Here is an 18278-nt window from a genome sequence, read left to right as displayed (position 1 = left end):
GAAGCAGTGGGTTGGACTAGAGAGGTCTTCAGAGGACTCTGCCAACCTCAACTATATGGTGTCTTTCCAGAATTTAGGATGAGTCATACTAATGAATTCTTGCTGGTACCTCCAATCAGGTTTTATCACATCATTTTGGAGTGGTGTGAAAATTGCCTTAACCATCACAAATTCCTCAGCCATTTTTTTTCTCAGGAGTCTGCTCCTCTGCTAATGGCTCTCTGCCACATGCACTGTCTCTAAAAAGCAGCAATAGATTTTCATGCATATAAGACATTCATGACAATTTGTTTGAGGTGACTAATCAGATCAAACTGACAGAGAAAAATTAAAAGACAAAATAACCAGACAGATTTCAATTTGGAAAGATTTTTTTTTTGTTGTGTCAGTGCACGCGGTTTCTGTATTTCAAAGCTGAAAATTTAAGTATTGAGGCTCTGCAACTAACCAACGTTAGCAGTGATTTTTTTTCTTCTTTTTTGTACTATCCATTTGAAATGTATGGATTGCATTTTATTGCTGTATTGTCACTCTGTTTAATATTACTTTGAGTATATGTTGAAACTAAACCAAAAGTTTAGTTCTCTTTTGCTATTCTGCTTCAATGAGAATGCAGTTCCTCAGTCTGTAAAATTCAGTAAGTACCACTATTTGAGGAGATTAATACCCTGACAACAGCAACTACTCCTCTGGAAATATGGGCCTGCACAAAGGCAAATATCATGGTGTTTTGATCAGACTGTGTTGAACAATATGTCACATTTTAGTCACGTTTGAAGGAAAAAATGAAACACATTACAATGAATACAGTCAAAATAAATTCTCCTAAATGCCTTTTTGCAGAACTTGAAGCTATAGACTGAAAGGCAATCTAAGGTTATCAGAGTGTTTTTGAAGTGTTTCATTTAGGGTTATCAGAACTGTTTCAATTACTGTTGGCTGAAATTATGCATACAGTGCACTGAACTAAAAAATAACTTAGGTAAGTTCCTTTTTAGTCTTGCAGTCAAGGGATGGCTGAATCTCAGTACTCTGTACTTGAACTTAATGTTTTATGTGCAGGTTACTAAGTTACTCTCATTTTATCAGAGGATTTTCACTCACCTTCAGAGTTGAACACAACTTTTTGTAAAACATATTTGCATGTTAAATACCGTAAGAGTAAATTCTCAGTGGTTCATGCAATCATAGCAGAAATTTGTCTAAACTCTACAAAAAAAAGGGTAAATGTCTTATAAAGGCTCTAAAAGTTTGTTTATTATGCAAATGTGTATAACTGATTTTTCTAAGTTTAAAATGCTATTTTCAAAGAAATGTAATTATGAGCAGAAAAGCCTGTCTACTTTTCAACAGATCACATAATCCTTTTTTTATAGAATGTCCACAACAAATATACCAGAGAAACAGTTATGTTGATGCTGAATTCAATTTTCTTCCAGCCAAATCATTCTACTTTTGAAGCTTTGGGCAAGGCAAATACAGTAGTCTAATAATATATAATGCAACATTAAAAGAGACCAAATAATATTTATTGGAAGCAGTAAAACCCTGAAGCCATGATGTATAATAGTTAAAAAATTAAAAAGAACATCCTTTGATCTAATTGCAATATTGATTTGAATGTTCTGTTGGTTTCAGTTGGAGAGAATCCCAGGGAATGTCCTGCTCTCACTGATTTTGTGTGTGGGAATAAGAATTGCATAGAGTCCCAGTTCATCTGTGACTATAAACCAGACTGTGAAGACCTATCAGACGAAGCTGACTGCAGTAGGTATCTCTGTGTGTTAATCTAATTCCTGTGTTAAAATTATAGCTTTAAATTCTGCAGCATAGTGAAGGTGAGTTCATAAAGATGATTCACTTAGAAGGTGATCACAAGCAGGTTGCCTTGTCCCCAGGTTGAAAGGTCTGATATTATCCCATCCTCAGAGATATTTGCTGCAAAAATATTCAAGAATGGTTTAGTTGCAAAAGTATAACTAACTATAACCAAAGGTTAAATACTCAAAAAAAAAAACCCTGACACCAAGGCCAAAACCAGCTTTGGGAATAAAAACATACTTGAGGAATTAAATCATTGAGTTACAATAGAAATTAACTCTGAGGAAAAAAAAGTAAGTTTGTTTATTAATGTAAAAAGGTGTTGAAAGGAAATATCAATGTTGAATGGAAATGCTAAGCAAGCAAAACTTATGTACAATAACATTTAGGCATGATTCTGCCATAAAAAGGTGAATGCTTAAAAATAAACTTTCCTGTCAAATGAATTTTGCCTTTGTGATCTGAGTAGTGTGAGTACAGTTTCAGTTTGATCTTGCTTTTACCTCAGAGCTATGAAAATATTTTACTGTCATTTCTCTAGTTGGAAAAAAATTGAGTCTATTTGTCTTTGCCTAAGTCCTAATGAATACTGAGACACAATTTGTCTGAAGGCATTCTTTGCTGAGGCTGATTGAGATGGAAGGACACAGCTCCATTTGAAAATCTGGATCAAGTTAATGGGCTTTCCAATTCAAGCCTGAAACTCAGAAGCAGTAAAGCATTGTGCCTTTGTTCCTGCTCCATATCTTTGTTTATTTACATTTACAGTCTGGACTGGATATTTGGAGTAGGAAGATTAAGTAGTCCATATATGCAGCTCAGTAATCAGTCTAAATGTTAATCTTTGAGCTGGAGGGTCAAATTCTGCCATAATGCAGGTATGCTGAAAAGTAAATTTGCTAGACAGAGTAAATGAATCCACACATCAATTCAATGGTGATCCTTTGTGGAAGTAGAAGTACTTCACTGAAATAAGTCAATATTTTGTGATCCTTTGAGAATCAAGGGCTTTTTTTCTTCCATGTGGTTGCTACATGCTCAAGTGAACAGGACTACCAAAGTAATGACCCTTTATTGGACAATGCACATTATAATGCTTTTACCAGGCTACAGACCTACCTACTCACTAAAAGAGATGCTGAGATGTCTATATCTCACTATAGGAATTCTAGGAATCTAAACCTCACTACAGGAGATTTGACTTGGAATTTCTCCCTTTCAAAAAATTTAACAGCAGCTCTGAATTATAAAAGCTGAAGATAGTGTCACTATTTCTGATCTCTACTTCGTGTTGCAGTGAACTTTGTGAATCATATTCATGGAAATGAATTTACATTGAATGATAACTTAAAATACTAGGTTTTTAGGAGTAGACTCCAAAACAGATTTTAAACAGCAAATGTGTATTTCTTGTATAAAGCTTTAGTACTTTTTCAGGAGAGGCAAAGTAAGTGCATCAAAATACTCTGTAAAATCACCCTTGTAACATTTTCCAGATCTAACAGTTACACTCTAAATTGAATTACTGTCCAAAGGGAACTGTTCAGTAAAGATATTCAGAAAACTATGGAGATGATTTATTCTCTAAATATTTTTAGAGAATATAGTGGCTTCCTTGGGGGAGGGTGTTCTGTGTTTTCTGGAAGGACTCCTCTCTTAGTCAGATAATAGATTGAAAAATTTCAGGCCATAAATTATCTTGAAACACAGTAAAGAACCCAGTCTTTGGTATACTGAAGAAAAGCTTTTCCAAGGGAAGAAAAAAATTATTGCTGATATTCACTTTTAAAAAAATAGATAGAAATATCTTTTTAGTGTTGATGGAAAGGCTGTAGATACTTCAAAGTATTTTCATCAGTCTTTAGTCTTGCTGTCTCTACCAAAGTGCAGTGCAGAGATACAGTAATCTGGCATTCAGAATACTCAGATAAGCCCCAGGTATAATATTTCCCTGTCAGCTCCATTTTAGTCCCAACAAATTATGCCTTATATTTAGAGAAACACACTTTTTCCCTGAGCATATATCTTATAGATGGAAATAAAAAACATTAAGGGGCACATAATGCCTCCTAGATATGGAAACCTGATTTTTTAAATAAAAAGACAACAGGAGTTGCTTAATCAGAAAAGAAAGTATAACAGGCACAGAGAAATCTCTTCATAGCCTAACCTGTCCCATCTCAAGTGGTTATGGCCACATTTGTCTGCAGTTTTCTCCTTTGCACTGAGCTCAAGGTCTGAGCTTATTTCACATTCTACTATAGTTCTATACAAGTGTAATTCCAAAGAAGTAAATGGACCATAATCTACTCAGCAGCAATTCCTGTGTGCAGGATTTACAACACAACCTGGATGAAATGAACTGCATCCACGTAGGCTGGTGGACTTTTTTTAACAAACTGGTGGTAATTACTTACTCTATGTTTCATTCAGTCCAGCCAGGCAATCTTGCAAAATTTTGTTTCTCTTTCAGTATGCTGCTGGAAGTACCGAGGTGAAAAAACCACACATGAAAGCAGTTTCAATTTTCATGAATTGCAGCCAGCTATACAGACAGATTTGATTAATAGCAAACCTCAGTGTTGATGAACCTTCTAGAGGAGTGCTTGAATTATTGAAATAAAAGCAATTTTTCCAATAAATGGAGCAATTTTCTTCTACTGGCTTCTAAATAGGGTATGCTTACCCATAAAAAAAAAACAGCCAGCAGGTGCAGATGGCTCACATGACTTTGTCCACCAAGTAACTACTGTTCATAAATATTTATTAATAATTGCCTTCTGAATGCACTGCTAATATATTAGGGTAAAAAACCTGAAGTCAGGTATTCTACTATGACTAATGTAAATCCTAAATGGATTTGGAGTTTGATCTTGTTAGAGATGCACAAGAAAATGTACTTTCTTTTTATAACTCATGGGTTCCCTTTGTTTGTCCTGTGTGTGAGGTTATTGTTGTAGTTAGGCCTTTGTTAGGCTTAAATGATGTTTGTAATACACTGCCAATGCAGATCTGTGCTTAGGAGAGACACTTCAGTCCTTGCAGAGCAGTAACTTCATTACAGGACAGTGCAAGTTCTCCCCCTAGCATACAGGATTTGGATCCAGTGAAAAGCCTATACTGAATCAAAATTATACATCTTTTAAGATGTTTTTCATATGCATTTAACAAAGGTGACACTTTTTTTTTTTTTCAGAGAACAAAAGTCCACGGGGTTACAGGGTGTGTGCAGACTTTGGTCAAAAGCAGTTTTATGATAATGATATTTTCATAAAGAATGGCCTCAGTTTTTCTTTTAGCCTCATTATGATAATGATATTTTCATAAAGAATGGCCTCAGTTTTTCAAAGTAGAAAACAGGAAAAAAAAAAACCAAAACAGAATAATAGGAGGTAATTACATTTATTATCTTTATCTATATCCTTTATACCCAAACAATGATACATAAATAGTTGTATTTTAATATTGCAGAATATTCAAAAGAACATAGTCTAAATCCTCAAACCCCTTCTGAACAGTCACAGTCAGACATGTATGTAAAATGCATGGCTGATTGTGATCTTTAATAGTTTGCAACATTTTTCTGATGTCTCCTCACAGGTGTCCACAGTCACACTCAGCAATTGTGTAGCTGCCTCTGCTTTATAACTAAGGAAAAGATTTTTTGGAGCCAACAGGAGAGATTGTGGTGCTATTTAATTCATCAGTACCACACCATTTATATCATTTTATTGATTAATTACTTTTCCAAAGTAACCCAAAGCAGCAGAGTTAGAAGTGAGCAGTTTAACTCAGACCTCCTGAATTTTCTCAGAATGTCCTAATCACTAGAACATGTCCCTCATCATAAAGCTGCCGTCAGACATAATGTTCACAAGGCCAACATATGCTTATGAAAATGCCACTATGGAAGGGCAGTCCAGTTTTGCTAGCTAATTGTCTGGAAATCACTCTTTCCATTTACCTTGGGTGTGAACTAAATTTGGTGAAGTCATTGGTTTCTCATGGACATTCATCTGTAATAAAGTTTATACCTGCTCTTAAGGTGAAGAATGAGTTTTTCCTTTCCTCATTAACTATCACATATTATTTATTTCCATGCATGAAATTCAGGGAATCACAGTGTCAGCCATACAGAGTCCTTTTCATTTCCATTTTTAGTGTGCACACTACAACACCTTTATGTAGAGCTGGGATGATAACTGACTTTTTGCTGTATTTTCAGGTTACTACACAAGTATTCCTGGAAGCTGTAACTTTGAAACACAAGATCAAGAGTGGACAGCTGCATGTGGATTAACACAAGACACAACTGATGATTTTGACTGGAATATTAGCAACAGTGCTGTCACAGGGCAAACACATCCTCATGCTGACCACACACCAGGTATTGCCATGTGTACTACATCACTTCTGGGAAAATGAAATATTCACAGAATTTTAAATAAAACCCACAAAAAATGTAGATCAGTGCCAAGACAACAGCACATCCCAGTGTGATCAGCTGATACATTGGAATGGTTCAAAGCTGTGCCAGGAAAGGTTCAGACTGGACATAAGGAAGCATTTCTTTACCAATGGGAAGGCCAAACACTGGATGGAAGGGGCTTCCTAGAGGTGCTCAGTGCCCCCAGCCTTTCAGTGTTTAGGAGGATTTTGGGCAATGCCCTTAGCAACATGTTTTATCTGAACTGATAAGCCAGTTGGACTAGATAATCATTTTAGGTCTCATGCAACTGAAATGATTCTATTCCTTTGTATTCAACTCCAATAACAAATTTCAGCTACATAATGCCAGCTTTTGCCATTAAAAGATGAATCCTCTGATGAAATTTAACTGGCTATAGTAATACTCTTCTCCTTGTCAATATTTCAAATAATCTACTTTTCCTGAAGTGTGCTCACATCCTAATGAATTTTATAAAACCATGCAACCACATGCAGGATGAGGAGCAAAGCATGGGGCTGTGTGTGAAATGCTTGAGGCTCTTACCTTGATTTAATTTACCTCCCTGACATTGGCTTGCCAGAAAAAATGTTATTATAGGAGTTCTTCCCAAGATGTTTCTGACAAACTGCTACCACGATGCCTGTGGATTGTCAGGAGAATGAAATAAATTGATAGGCAATTACAGTAATCTCTGTTATGTAGTGAGCATATTTATATATTGTATTGCATAAATAATAAATAAATATTTAAATAATAAATATTAAATTAATATTCTTTATATTATACAATATATCTGGGTGGGATATTAATTTCCATCACAAATGTACCAATCTCTATTTAAGAAGTAGTTAACTTTCTTTCCAGAAACCTTGATGGTTTGAATCCCTATCTTAATTTCCATCTAATCAGCAAAATATAGTTAATATCCAATCCAGAAGTATCAATGTTTTTACTGTTTTTCTCTTGGGATTGTGAACAGCATCATGTCCAGGTTTTGACTTTTTTTTTTAATTTTATGTTTCCAAAATCAATAGAAACACCTTATCATGAGTGGCTGTAGCCACTTCTGTCCAACTTCTTTTCCTTTCTTCTGTACCTGCTGCCAGAACTGCTCACCTGATCATGAGGGAGCTGCTTATCTACCACAAATCACAGTTTTTGCAGACATTCCTACCACTTTATGTCGCAGGCTGTAAATCTGGAATTTGCATTCCTCTTGGAAAGGGGTTGAACAGACAAGGTAGAGGTAGAAACTACTGCAGCTGTTCCAGGCAAGCTGTTTCTTGCAAATAAGTAGTTTGACTTGCTTCCTTGCTGTTACTTTGATGCAATGAGATAACAAAACAACCACTAGCCCCTGGCTTTTTAAGGAGATTTTGTGTTTTTTTCTATTTCAGTTTCTCTCATTTAATTAGTTCTTTGTTTCTGTGAAATTACCCAGCAATTGTAAGAAAAACACAGTTAATAAATAGTGAAGCAAAAGGAAAACAAATTTAGAGCAAAGTGTTTACAAAATTATCCAGATTTGTAATTTACTTTTAAATTACTGAGGCAAATTATACTCACACTAACTACAGAGGAACTGCTTGTCAGAATTACCAACAGCCTGTAATACTCTGAAATATCTATCAGTCCATCAGGTTTAGGTTGGATGTTAGGAAAAGGTTCTTCACCCTGAGTGTGGTTGGGCACTGGAACAGCTCCCCAAGGAAGTGGCCACAGCACCAGCCTGACAGAGCTCAAGAGTCATTTGGACATTGCTCTCACACATGGTGTGACACTTGGGGTGTCCTCTGCAGGGCCAGGAGTTGGACTTTGATGATCCTTGTGCATCTCTTCCAAGTCAGGTTATTTTATGATTCTTTTCAGCACAAGGGACATCTAGGACAAGTAACATCTTTTTGTACTAAAAGAGGAGAGACTTAGATTAGAAACTAGGAAATTAGAAAGAAATTCTTTACTCAGAAGGCAGTGAGACACTGGAAAAAATTTGTGCAGAAGCTGTGGATGGCCCATCCTTGGAAGTGTGCAAAGCCAGCCTGGATGTGTTCTGAGAAGCCTGATGCAGTGAGTAGCATCCCTGCCCATGGCTTGGGGCTGGAACCAGATGATTTTTTAGGGCCCTTCCAACCCAAATTATTCTGAAATTCTGTGAAATACACAAAACATTAGCAAGGAAGATTGCCATACAAGTATGGTATGGTATACATGTATGTGGCAAAAAGAAAAGAAAATAGTAGCATCTGTGTTTATAAGCTAAAGCAAAGCATAAAATACTATTGAAAAACTCTAAATGTTTATCTTCCTTTTTTTTTTTTTTTTTTTTTTTTTTTAAGGTAAAGGGCAGAGATTTTTGTATGTCAACTCATCCTCCCAGAAGGAAGGAAACAGAGCAAGGATAATTACCACCAAATTCTTCCCACCTAGTCTTGGGGTCTGTAGAGTTCGCTTCTGGTTCTGGATGTTTCCCTCTAGGCAAACAGGAGTCTTAAAGGTAAAAGTCCTTCTACTACATTATGGCATAATAATACTGCCTTTAGTACTATTTGCATTTTTGTGTCTAGGATTAGCAAAATCTCAGAAATTTATATTAACAAAATTTCATCACAACTTACTGCCACTACACAAATCTTCTCCTGACAAGATCAAGTCACAGTTCTGCTTTAGTTTTCATTCCACTTGAAGTCCTTTCACTACATGTGTAAGAATTAACACTGCACATTTGACTAGCATGCTAAAACCTACCCAATACCAGCACAGTTCTCTGCAGAATTCACCCTAACATAAAAGAGAGACAATTTCTAATGTTTAGTGGTTAAATTTATGTCTTGAAAATATTAATGCAACTGTGGGTGAAAGGTATTTTATTAAAAAAATTGGAAATAAAGTATTTAACTGTATGTAACAATTATAGCCCAAGTTTCTATGAAACTGTAGTCTTGCTGTTTCCCAAGCATCCTTAACAAGTACACTTTTAGTTGTTAAGTAATCCAGTAATAGCCCAAGCAGGGATGTGACCCCTTGGCAAACAGCTGAGTTCATGTGACTTGTTGTATAAATATGCTGCACAGTTCCTTTTTAAGTGACCTGAGAAAAACTCCTGCCTGTGGGGTTTGTTAAATTTTTTAGTCAGTACAGAATATCAGCTAGTCTATGTTAAAAGTGAACAAGAATGTTTTTGTAGTCTTGGACATTGAATTAAGTCAGGAAATTTTTACCCCTGTTTTCTCCACTGGAAAGGATAATCATAGCAGTGTTCCATGGGATTGTAGTGCAATTAGGCTGGAAGGGCCTCAGGTGGTCTCTCATCCAACCCCCTGCTCCAAGCAGAGTCAGCTACGAGATGATGCTGGGTGGATCAGGAATTTACCCAGTCTTGAAAATGTCCATAAATGGAGACTGCTCAGCCTCTAGGGGCAACTTGTGCCACTGGTAAACTTTCCACTTTCTTCTCCCTACATCCAGCCCAAGGATAATGTTATCCTTCATTCCACCTTGTTTTTTTTCTTTTCATTTTTAGTAATTTTTTCAGGATGGAATTTACATATCAATTTTATCTCTAGCACCTAGTTAATTACTCTGACTATTGCTGTAAATTTACTTATTGATTAAAAAAAAGCTGTATTTCATGAAGTTCATATAAGCAGTAGTAAAAAGCAAACATAAATTCCTTTTTTGACCTGTTGATAGCTGAAATACTGTGAGATTATCTATGATTAACTATCTGTTTAAATTCAAGTATCCTGGACCTTACAGTATGCAAGATTGATGATGAGATCCTTTGAAGGAGCTTTTGAATGTTTTCAAGCATCACAGAACACTTAGCATTTGTGAATAAGTAAATGTGTGTGGCCTGTGTGAGAGTTAGCAGGCAGACAGCCAGACCCTGCTTTTTAATTGGACTTTTTCTTCTTAAGAAGACAAGTTTAATTTCCTCTAATTGCCTCAATTTCACAAAGAATTGTCTCACTCCCTCATGCAAATAAAGTTCCCTGTTTATGGCTTTGCTACATGTACTCTTTACTTAGAAACGTATTCACAACAGACTGAGGCACTCAGCAAGGAATATCACCTCATCACAGAATCAATTTACCTCTGTGGACATTTTGCTCTATTCTATCAAACTAATAAGCTATTCAGTATCAACTGTTGCTGTTATTAAATCAAGAATATAAATTAACTGTACCCATTCAAGTGAAAAAGGAAAAAGCCTAAAAAGAACAAAAAAGAAAAGCAATAAAGTCAACAGCCCAAAACTTCTGAAACTACAGCTCTGTGAAGATTTTTTTTTCAGTTTGCACTGGAGGTGAAAGAAGTCAAACTGTTACAGTAAGTTTGAATAATGTGCCAGAATATAATAACATCAGTACAAAAGCTGATATAGTTCTTATCCCAAAGACAGCTATCTGGTCAAGTCTGAATTTAAAAAAAACAAAAGGACTGCAGATATAGGACATACTGAAATGTGTGATTAAAATGGCAGACAAGGAATCAGTAAAAGAAAGTGTAAAATGAACATTGCATTGGTATAGGAAATAGATGTGGTAGAACTACACAAAATAGTGGAAAGTTACAGGAACAATCCTATTCTTACTCAGAAAAGAAACTGAGGAAAGGGGAAAAGGAACTTAAAATGCTTCCATTCTGTATTCACAATGCACATTTCAATTGCACATTTCCATTGTCATAAACTCTGTAATTTGTTCATAGGGAAACCAAAAGTCTGGTCTATTATTAATATATTTAGAAAGACACAATGTTTACAGCAACTCTTCCATTAACATAGAATGGATGCTATTTAAAAGAAATCTGAATACTCCTGCTTCAGGACTGCAATCAATCATTAATCAACAGGAGAAGAAAATTGCTTTGTAATGACTAAGAACAAACCCACTAGCTTTCCTTAGAAGGATTTGACAAGTGTCTTTGAAAAGGGAGTTATCCACACTAAATACAAGCCTGGTCTAGTATATCAATCAATATGTTCTGGACAAAAATACCTCTTAATGCTAACAAATGTTGCTGCATTATGCTGCAAATGTAAATTTAAAAAACCTCACATTTCTCTTTGCATTCTTATGACTTCTTTGTTGAATTTAATGGTGAAGTAGAGCAGTTTCAGCAAAAAATGAATGTGGTTTTCACATCTGTTTCTTCCCAGTGGAAATTCTATTGATCATCTGTCAGTTAGACTGAAAACACTCAGTGTTTATTATGCTTCTTTGCCTGTTTACCTCAGGAGTCTGCCATACTCATACAGTGGAGAATTAAAACTGAAATTAATTCCTGATGTGATAGTATAGCTAATATATCAGTTTTCTGCCTTCACATTTGTTCATACTAAAAAAACTGATTTGTAATAAATTTTGGCATAAGACAGGTCACTTTTACTCAAAAAACCTAAATATTTTATTATTTTAAACTAATATTTAGGCAAAATTTTTATTACTTCAAATCGAGGTTTAGGGCAATAAAGAGAAAAGTGGTAAGTAATTTTTTAAGTGCTTCTCTATTGGGACAATGAAATATGATACAATTTTGTAATCGGATTTGTGGACTTAGAAACAATTTCAGTCTGTCTCTGGTGAGACTTCGGTCCAAGGAAGCCATGTGATGATGACTGCTGAGGAACATGAAGAGCTCAAAAGCATGATCTTAAAGAAGGAAAGCAGAAAACCTAGCTTCATTATTTACTGGAGTCAATAGAAATTTTCCTCAGCTGACACAAGTCTCTGGTGCCTAATGAAGTGAAAATACAGGTTCTCTTTCTCAGGATTTTCCTGTTTCCTCAGCTGGCAATTAAAGACTCTAAGTTGTCAGTGGTGGGAAAATGCATCTCTTATTATGCACCCTTCAGACTTGCATTGGTTTCTTATTTATTAGGCAACTCAGGTGGAATTTAGTACCTTCCAGCATTCCAACTGCTAGATTCAGGCAAGATAATATATCATTTTGAAAAGTCAGGATGAAGGTACAGGATAGCCATGAGCTGTAACTGTTGATTAACAAATAGAAAATAGTTTATATTTTATGACCTTAAAAAGTACTTTCCATATTCTCAAAATTAAATAGAAGCTGAAAAATAGTTCAGAAGTTTCTAACACACAGGATATTCTGTGGAGAATTAGAGCTAAGTCACGACTTTAAGGCGGTAAATAGGATTTTCTAAAGAATGTTGTTCTCTGTGGATCAGCTAGATCCTAGTATTAGGCTGCAGAACAATCTTATCAGACTTATAAATACAGAGTTGTTCAGTGGGATTTTGCTACAACTTGTTGTTTGGTTGTTTGGAGGGTTTTGTGGTTTGGGGTTTGGTTTTTTCATTTTTGCTTGGTTGGCTTTTGTTTGGTGGTTGCTTTTCTTCCATTACATACCATTTAGTGGGATCCATCTTACCAGCTTTTTTTCTCTTGCACATCCTAAGTTGTTTTCATTACCAGGCTAGCTTGCATGCTTTAGATAGAATGCTGTGCAGAAAGGTGGTGCTGGAGGTATTAGCACCACAGAGTTGTACCCTTCCAGGGCTCTAGGGAGATCTTGTCCATGAAAATTTGCTTGACCTTTGCTGCATGTGTTTACACAGGCCAGCAAAAGTCTTGTATAAACTTGTTGTACTTCCAGATCCAGAAGATGCTCAAACATTGAGTGACATGGGTAGCCCCAGGAGAGAAGATATTATTTCTTCACTTTCACTGGACACAGCATCAGAGAAAATAAGACCTGTATTCCCTGCTAAAGGAACAGAGTCCTTGGGCTTCCCATTTTTCTGAACTCTCCTTTAATTTCATTTGACTTAGCATGCATTTTCAGTTATGTGTTATTCTTTCAGAAATGTCATCTAACTTTTTTTAGAAGACATTTAAGAACACAGACCCTTTCCTGGCATAGTTGGGGATAGAAAAAGGTTTGGAGAACTCAGGTATTCAGGAGTACTTTGGCAAGTAGTGGGATTGAAGCATTACCCCAGGAAGGTACATAACAAAAGAAACAGAAGTGTTCTCCGCTCAACTGAGATTTCCAATGTACCAGTTTAGAGATTTACACTAAATGATACCAGTTTCCTCAGTTACTTATGTCATTGTTATACACCAGGTTTAAACTTTAGTCTAACTGAGGGCAGAGTCACATAAATGACTGTAACATGGTAATTAATCTATTAGTAATTACATATCAGCATAACCTTACTCTATGGTAAATGTAAGTTAAATCTCAAAGGAAAGAAAGGCAAAGCATGTAAGATGACTTTGCATTCATGTGAACAGGAGCTGATGTCATCAAAATGTCACACTTATGACCCAAACTGACTTGTTGCCATTCCAGACCCACTGGCCAGTGGACACACAGCAGGATTTCTGACTGGTTTATTGTTGGTACTGAGCTTGAGCTGCAGGGTTGATCTGAATGTGCACAGAATGGGTCCTTGCTGCACCTGAGACCAGACTTTGTACGGACACAATGAAATTTCTCTATACATAGACCTGTTCAATCACTGTGCCTTGAAACTTTTAGTAGGAGAAAATTCTCCTACTAACCTGAGAAGAAAAGAACTGGGAAAAAAAATCTGGCAAAGAATGTGACAATCTTTAAGTCTCCTGTAAGAAAGATGCCAGTATTGTCTTCAAATATTTTGGATTTTTCCCACGTTCCCAATAGCTATTTGTGCCATTGTGAGACTCAACAATGAGATATATACTGAAAGGGATATTACCTCACTAGTTACCTTCCAAAAATAAATATCACTGCTTATAGCTACAGCCATGCTAACATTGTTATATGCTCATCGAGTTTGTCATATTTCATGGTTGGTGAAGTAGTGAATGGTTCCAGAGACACACAGAGGTGTTTAACATTGTCCTAACCTCACATGAAGGGTTTCTCTAATCAAGGGTTTCAAGTTATTAAGACCTCAAACCCCAGTAATGTGAAAAACTGTTACACACAGTTTTAAATTTTATTTTATGGGTTGAGCTATTTCTTCTCAGCACCTGTCCTTTTTGCCCTGCAAGAGATGTTCTTTTAGGATGACAGTGACAAGATATTGCTGTTATACAGTCCTGTAACCAAAGATCAGGCTTGACAAAATTTGGTCCTGATTTGAATTACACTTTGTCAGTATTCTTTCTTGCTCCCTTGCTCCAAAATTAAAATAACTTGCAAGAGTTTTCAGGCATCATAGTATTTTAATCAATACACCAAGTTCTACAAATTATGTAGGATTTAGGGTCCCATTTGGGTTTTTAGCTTATTTGTCCCACCAGGTGGACTGGGAGAATCAATCTTTAATTATACAGATAATTAGCATGGGCTCAAGTTCATAACTTTCTTGGGCCTTGGGATTTCTGTTCCATTATTAAACTGGAGCATTCAGTTGGCATCATGAGCCTAAAGGTCACTGGAAAATTAGTTTAAGACAATTATGTTTCTGAAAGGGATGAGAAGAGGATGGATATTGATTATAATATTCAGTCTCTTAAAGAAATAGTTACCATCTTGAATGGTTGGACTATGCTTACTTTCTTTTCTCCAGTTCTTTTTCCCTCTTTTTTTTTTTTTTTTTTTTGACCTGGTCAGATTGTATAAAGATTTTGTAACACCTGAGTGAGAAAAGAAAATACCTCTGTGTTTTCCAGTCTCATGTTCTTGGCTACTAGTTGTTGGTTAATTAGGACTTCATTCATTGCTATACTTATTGCTTTCGGTATTTAAATATTTATGTATTTTTATTCTTACCTTTGCTAAATATGTTTGGAATAACTTTCTCTGACTGTATCAAAGTCCATACTATAAGTTGCTAGTACCAGATGACAGACTTAAATCCCTAGTTGCCAAGTTTTTTATTCATACCTCTAAAATCTTCACTCAGTCTAACTGTAAGGAGGTCATAATTTAGAGATGAAAGGATAGCTCAAGGTCCTTCTCAGTCTTTCAGTCTTTCTTCAGTTTTTAAATTAATTTGGGGTTAAGTCTTTGCTCATTATCTTCTGTATGTCAGGCTGAGACTGTTTGTAGATTTTGCAATTAATGATTGGGTTAGCTGTTGATTTGCTTGCTTGTTTTTCTTTTCACAGTAGCTTTATATTTGAAGCTGAACTAGCATTAGCAAAAATATTCAGTAACATTTGGTCATCACAAATATGAAGTGTATCTGAACCACATCTAGGAGGGTCAGTACTGCCCAAAGAGGGAGGTGCACTGCTGCACTTGGGCTGTGCTACTCTCCCAAGCTTCACTCCTGCTCCTTAATGCAGATTCATTTCTGTCATCAACAGATCTACACAGTCGAAGAACACGGAATGGATATCCTTATGTGGTCTTCTAGTAGAAATGAAGAAAACAAATGGATGTATGGAAGTGTAGTTCTCTCCAGTAACAGCCTTTTCAGAGTTGCCTTTGAAGCTGAAGTGGGGTGGAGTCAACCCACAGAATTTGCTCTTGATGATATTTCTTTCACCCCAGAATGCATTCATGGAGGTATGCTATTACACAATTGTATATCAACTATATATCATGCATGCTCTCTTTTCAGAGGGCAAGGAAAATTGCGGCATTTTGTATTTCACTGTATATCACAGTCACAAAATCTGACATATTTTCTTTTTCTCATGGTTTATAGACAATAGTTTTGTGTTTTAGCTAGAAGCTGAACATACAAATAATTATAGCAATTCAGAATATTACTGGCATTGAGGAGCTGAACCACAGTTGAGATGAATCTACTGCAGTTTCACTATATTGATTTTCTTCTGTATGAAAAAAGTCAGAGAAGACATTAGTTTGGGATCAAAGACTTTTATGAGTATCAAAGTAGTTCACAATTATTTTCAAAGAAAGTTGTTAGGCTTTTTTATCTTTGAGCTCTTCATAAAATACAACTGTGTACCACATTTCCCTCGCTAATATTTTCTCTGAGTATTTACAAACTCACTTCTGCTACACAAGTATTTGATCTATGTAGAAAAATAATTCTAAGGTCTTAAAATGCCCTGGTTTTTTCTGTGAGAAAAGCAGTGGTTTACTCTGAAAACAAAATGTAGGATATGATACCATATTAGAAGAAAAGGAGCAGTATACATGCAAATACAGATTCTGATAGAAATATCAGCAGAACTTAATGACTATGGGGCAAGTAGGAATTATGATTTTTAAATAAATGACAATATGAAGGTTAGAAAAATATTCTTTGATAACCTTTCTTTTTATTAATACATCTTTTGTTGTTCAGATAGGACAGCCATTGTATGACTTAGGCGTCGTGCTTTTCAAGAAACTATTTCTATTATTATTGTCATTGTGATAAGCACCTTCTGGAGGAATTAAATATATGCCGATTAAAGCTTCAAGTGAAATAATATGTTCACACGGGTGACATTTGTTCAGTCTCAAGCTCAATGAGAGTTTTGTTTATTTTCTCTAAATAGGCTCAGGCAAATAATATTTTGGAATGTAATTCAATGAGCTGCAGACTATGTGCATAAACAGCCATTTGTTCTACCCGTATTATGTTAATCACCTTTTTTAGCCATATCTTAAGGACTACTTGGGCAGTTTCATACATAGTATAACATAATAGGGAAATTTTCAAATTATGTATTTTAAGTACCTGTAATTCTGAAATAATCAGAACTATAGAAATAAATTAATTTCAATGGAGCAAAATTTTCTAATGACATTATTTTTCTCCAGAGATTTTCCAGTTGTAGAATACGTCAAAGTATCTAACTTGTATCACACAACCTGCTGCTCTTACAAATGTGATATATCATAAATTTGGCCTGAAGAAAATTTGTTGGAGTTATATTGGTTATTTACAGTTTGTTGAATTAGTCAAAAAACTCGTGCCTTATCTACCTGGATAAACTGCAACTTGATAGATTATCTTCTCTCCAGACAAAAAACTATATCTAGATGCTGTTACTTAAGATTGGCTTCATATCATCCTTGGAAGAGTCCTATTTAATAATCCTCTCTTGCCTGGTAGAGCTTGTGAAGAGGCAAGAGAATTAAATAAAATCCATGTAATACACAAAACCACAGCAATTTAGGAAGAAAAGAACCTACCACTGAATTTTTAATACTGTTCCTGAAAAAAGCTACTTAGGAGGAGGCACTGTTTTTTACTAGCTGTTGTTGATAGAGAACTGCTTAAATATTCAGATGGTAAAATTTGAAGATATCACCTTCCAACAGTATAAAAGCACTGTCCTGTAGGTATTTGAGCAAGAACATTTTTCTGTAACAGAATCAGTGGGAAAGTTTACCTAATCCACTGTCAGTCCTGCTTTGATTGCTGCTCATTATGTTTATTCAAAGACCTAGTTCAAAGAAAAGTATATTACCTGCAGTGCAGGTTTTGTGTAGTGGTCTTCCTTTCAGAAGATAGCTACACTACAGCATCTTTTTTCCTCTCTCTGTATTATTATATTTCAGCTTTAATTACTTTGAGTTTCCAGAGGCAACGTGTTCTAAATGGAAGCAATCACAATTTAGCACGTTGGGAGCTCTAAGTAATAAAGCATTGCCAGCAGCTCTAATACAGTTGTGGGTTTTATGTTTTTAAGTAGTCAGTCCATATTAGCCATGACAGTTCCTAGATATCCAAGAATATTTCTGAACCTTTAAGCAAGGTGTTGTCAAGGTAGTGCTAGGTCAAGCTAGGACTACTGCAGAAGTAGCTTTCAGCTGATGCTAATGCAGGGAGAGATGTCAGTGGCACTGAATCTAGTTCAGAATTAGCTGCTAAATGAGATATATTTGTACCATTTTCAAGGTTCATAACTTTCTGCTGATGAAGTTGTGTGAAGATCTTTTTTAACATCCTAGGGACCAAAGAATTTATTTGTTAATTAGTTGTTACTATCTTCTTCAAATTTGTAAATAACAGCTTGATTTTTAAAAACTGCAAAATTTTATTTCTGTCTTAATTTTTTCAAAATATAAGTTACAAAACATTTCTATTTCTAGTTTCAGATGGAACAAAAATTCAAAAGTATTGAATTGGATTTTATGT

General features: G+C 35.5%; 1 protein-coding gene across 1 annotated transcript in view; it reads left to right on the top strand.

Annotated features, from left to right (window-relative positions):
• Positions 1-18278, top strand: part of MALRD1 (MAM and LDL receptor class A domain containing 1) — a 237004-nt gene that overhangs the window by 155955 nt on the left and 62771 nt on the right. Inside the window, exons 29-32 of the mRNA XM_030234818.2 lie at positions 1639-1767; positions 6047-6208; positions 8608-8765; positions 15541-15742. Coding sequence (XP_030090678.2) covers positions 1639-1767; positions 6047-6208; positions 8608-8765; positions 15541-15742 — 651 coding nt within the window. The remainder of the gene's footprint in view (positions 1-1638; positions 1768-6046; positions 6209-8607; positions 8766-15540; positions 15743-18278) is intronic.

Source organism: Serinus canaria, chromosome 2, assembly GCF_022539315.1.
Source record: "Serinus canaria isolate serCan28SL12 chromosome 2, serCan2020, whole genome shotgun sequence".
Classification (NCBI taxonomy): Eukaryota; Metazoa; Chordata; class Aves; order Passeriformes; family Fringillidae; genus Serinus; species Serinus canaria.
The sequence above is the reverse complement of the archived record's forward strand: the minus strand, read 5'-3'. Positions and strand labels throughout refer to the sequence as shown.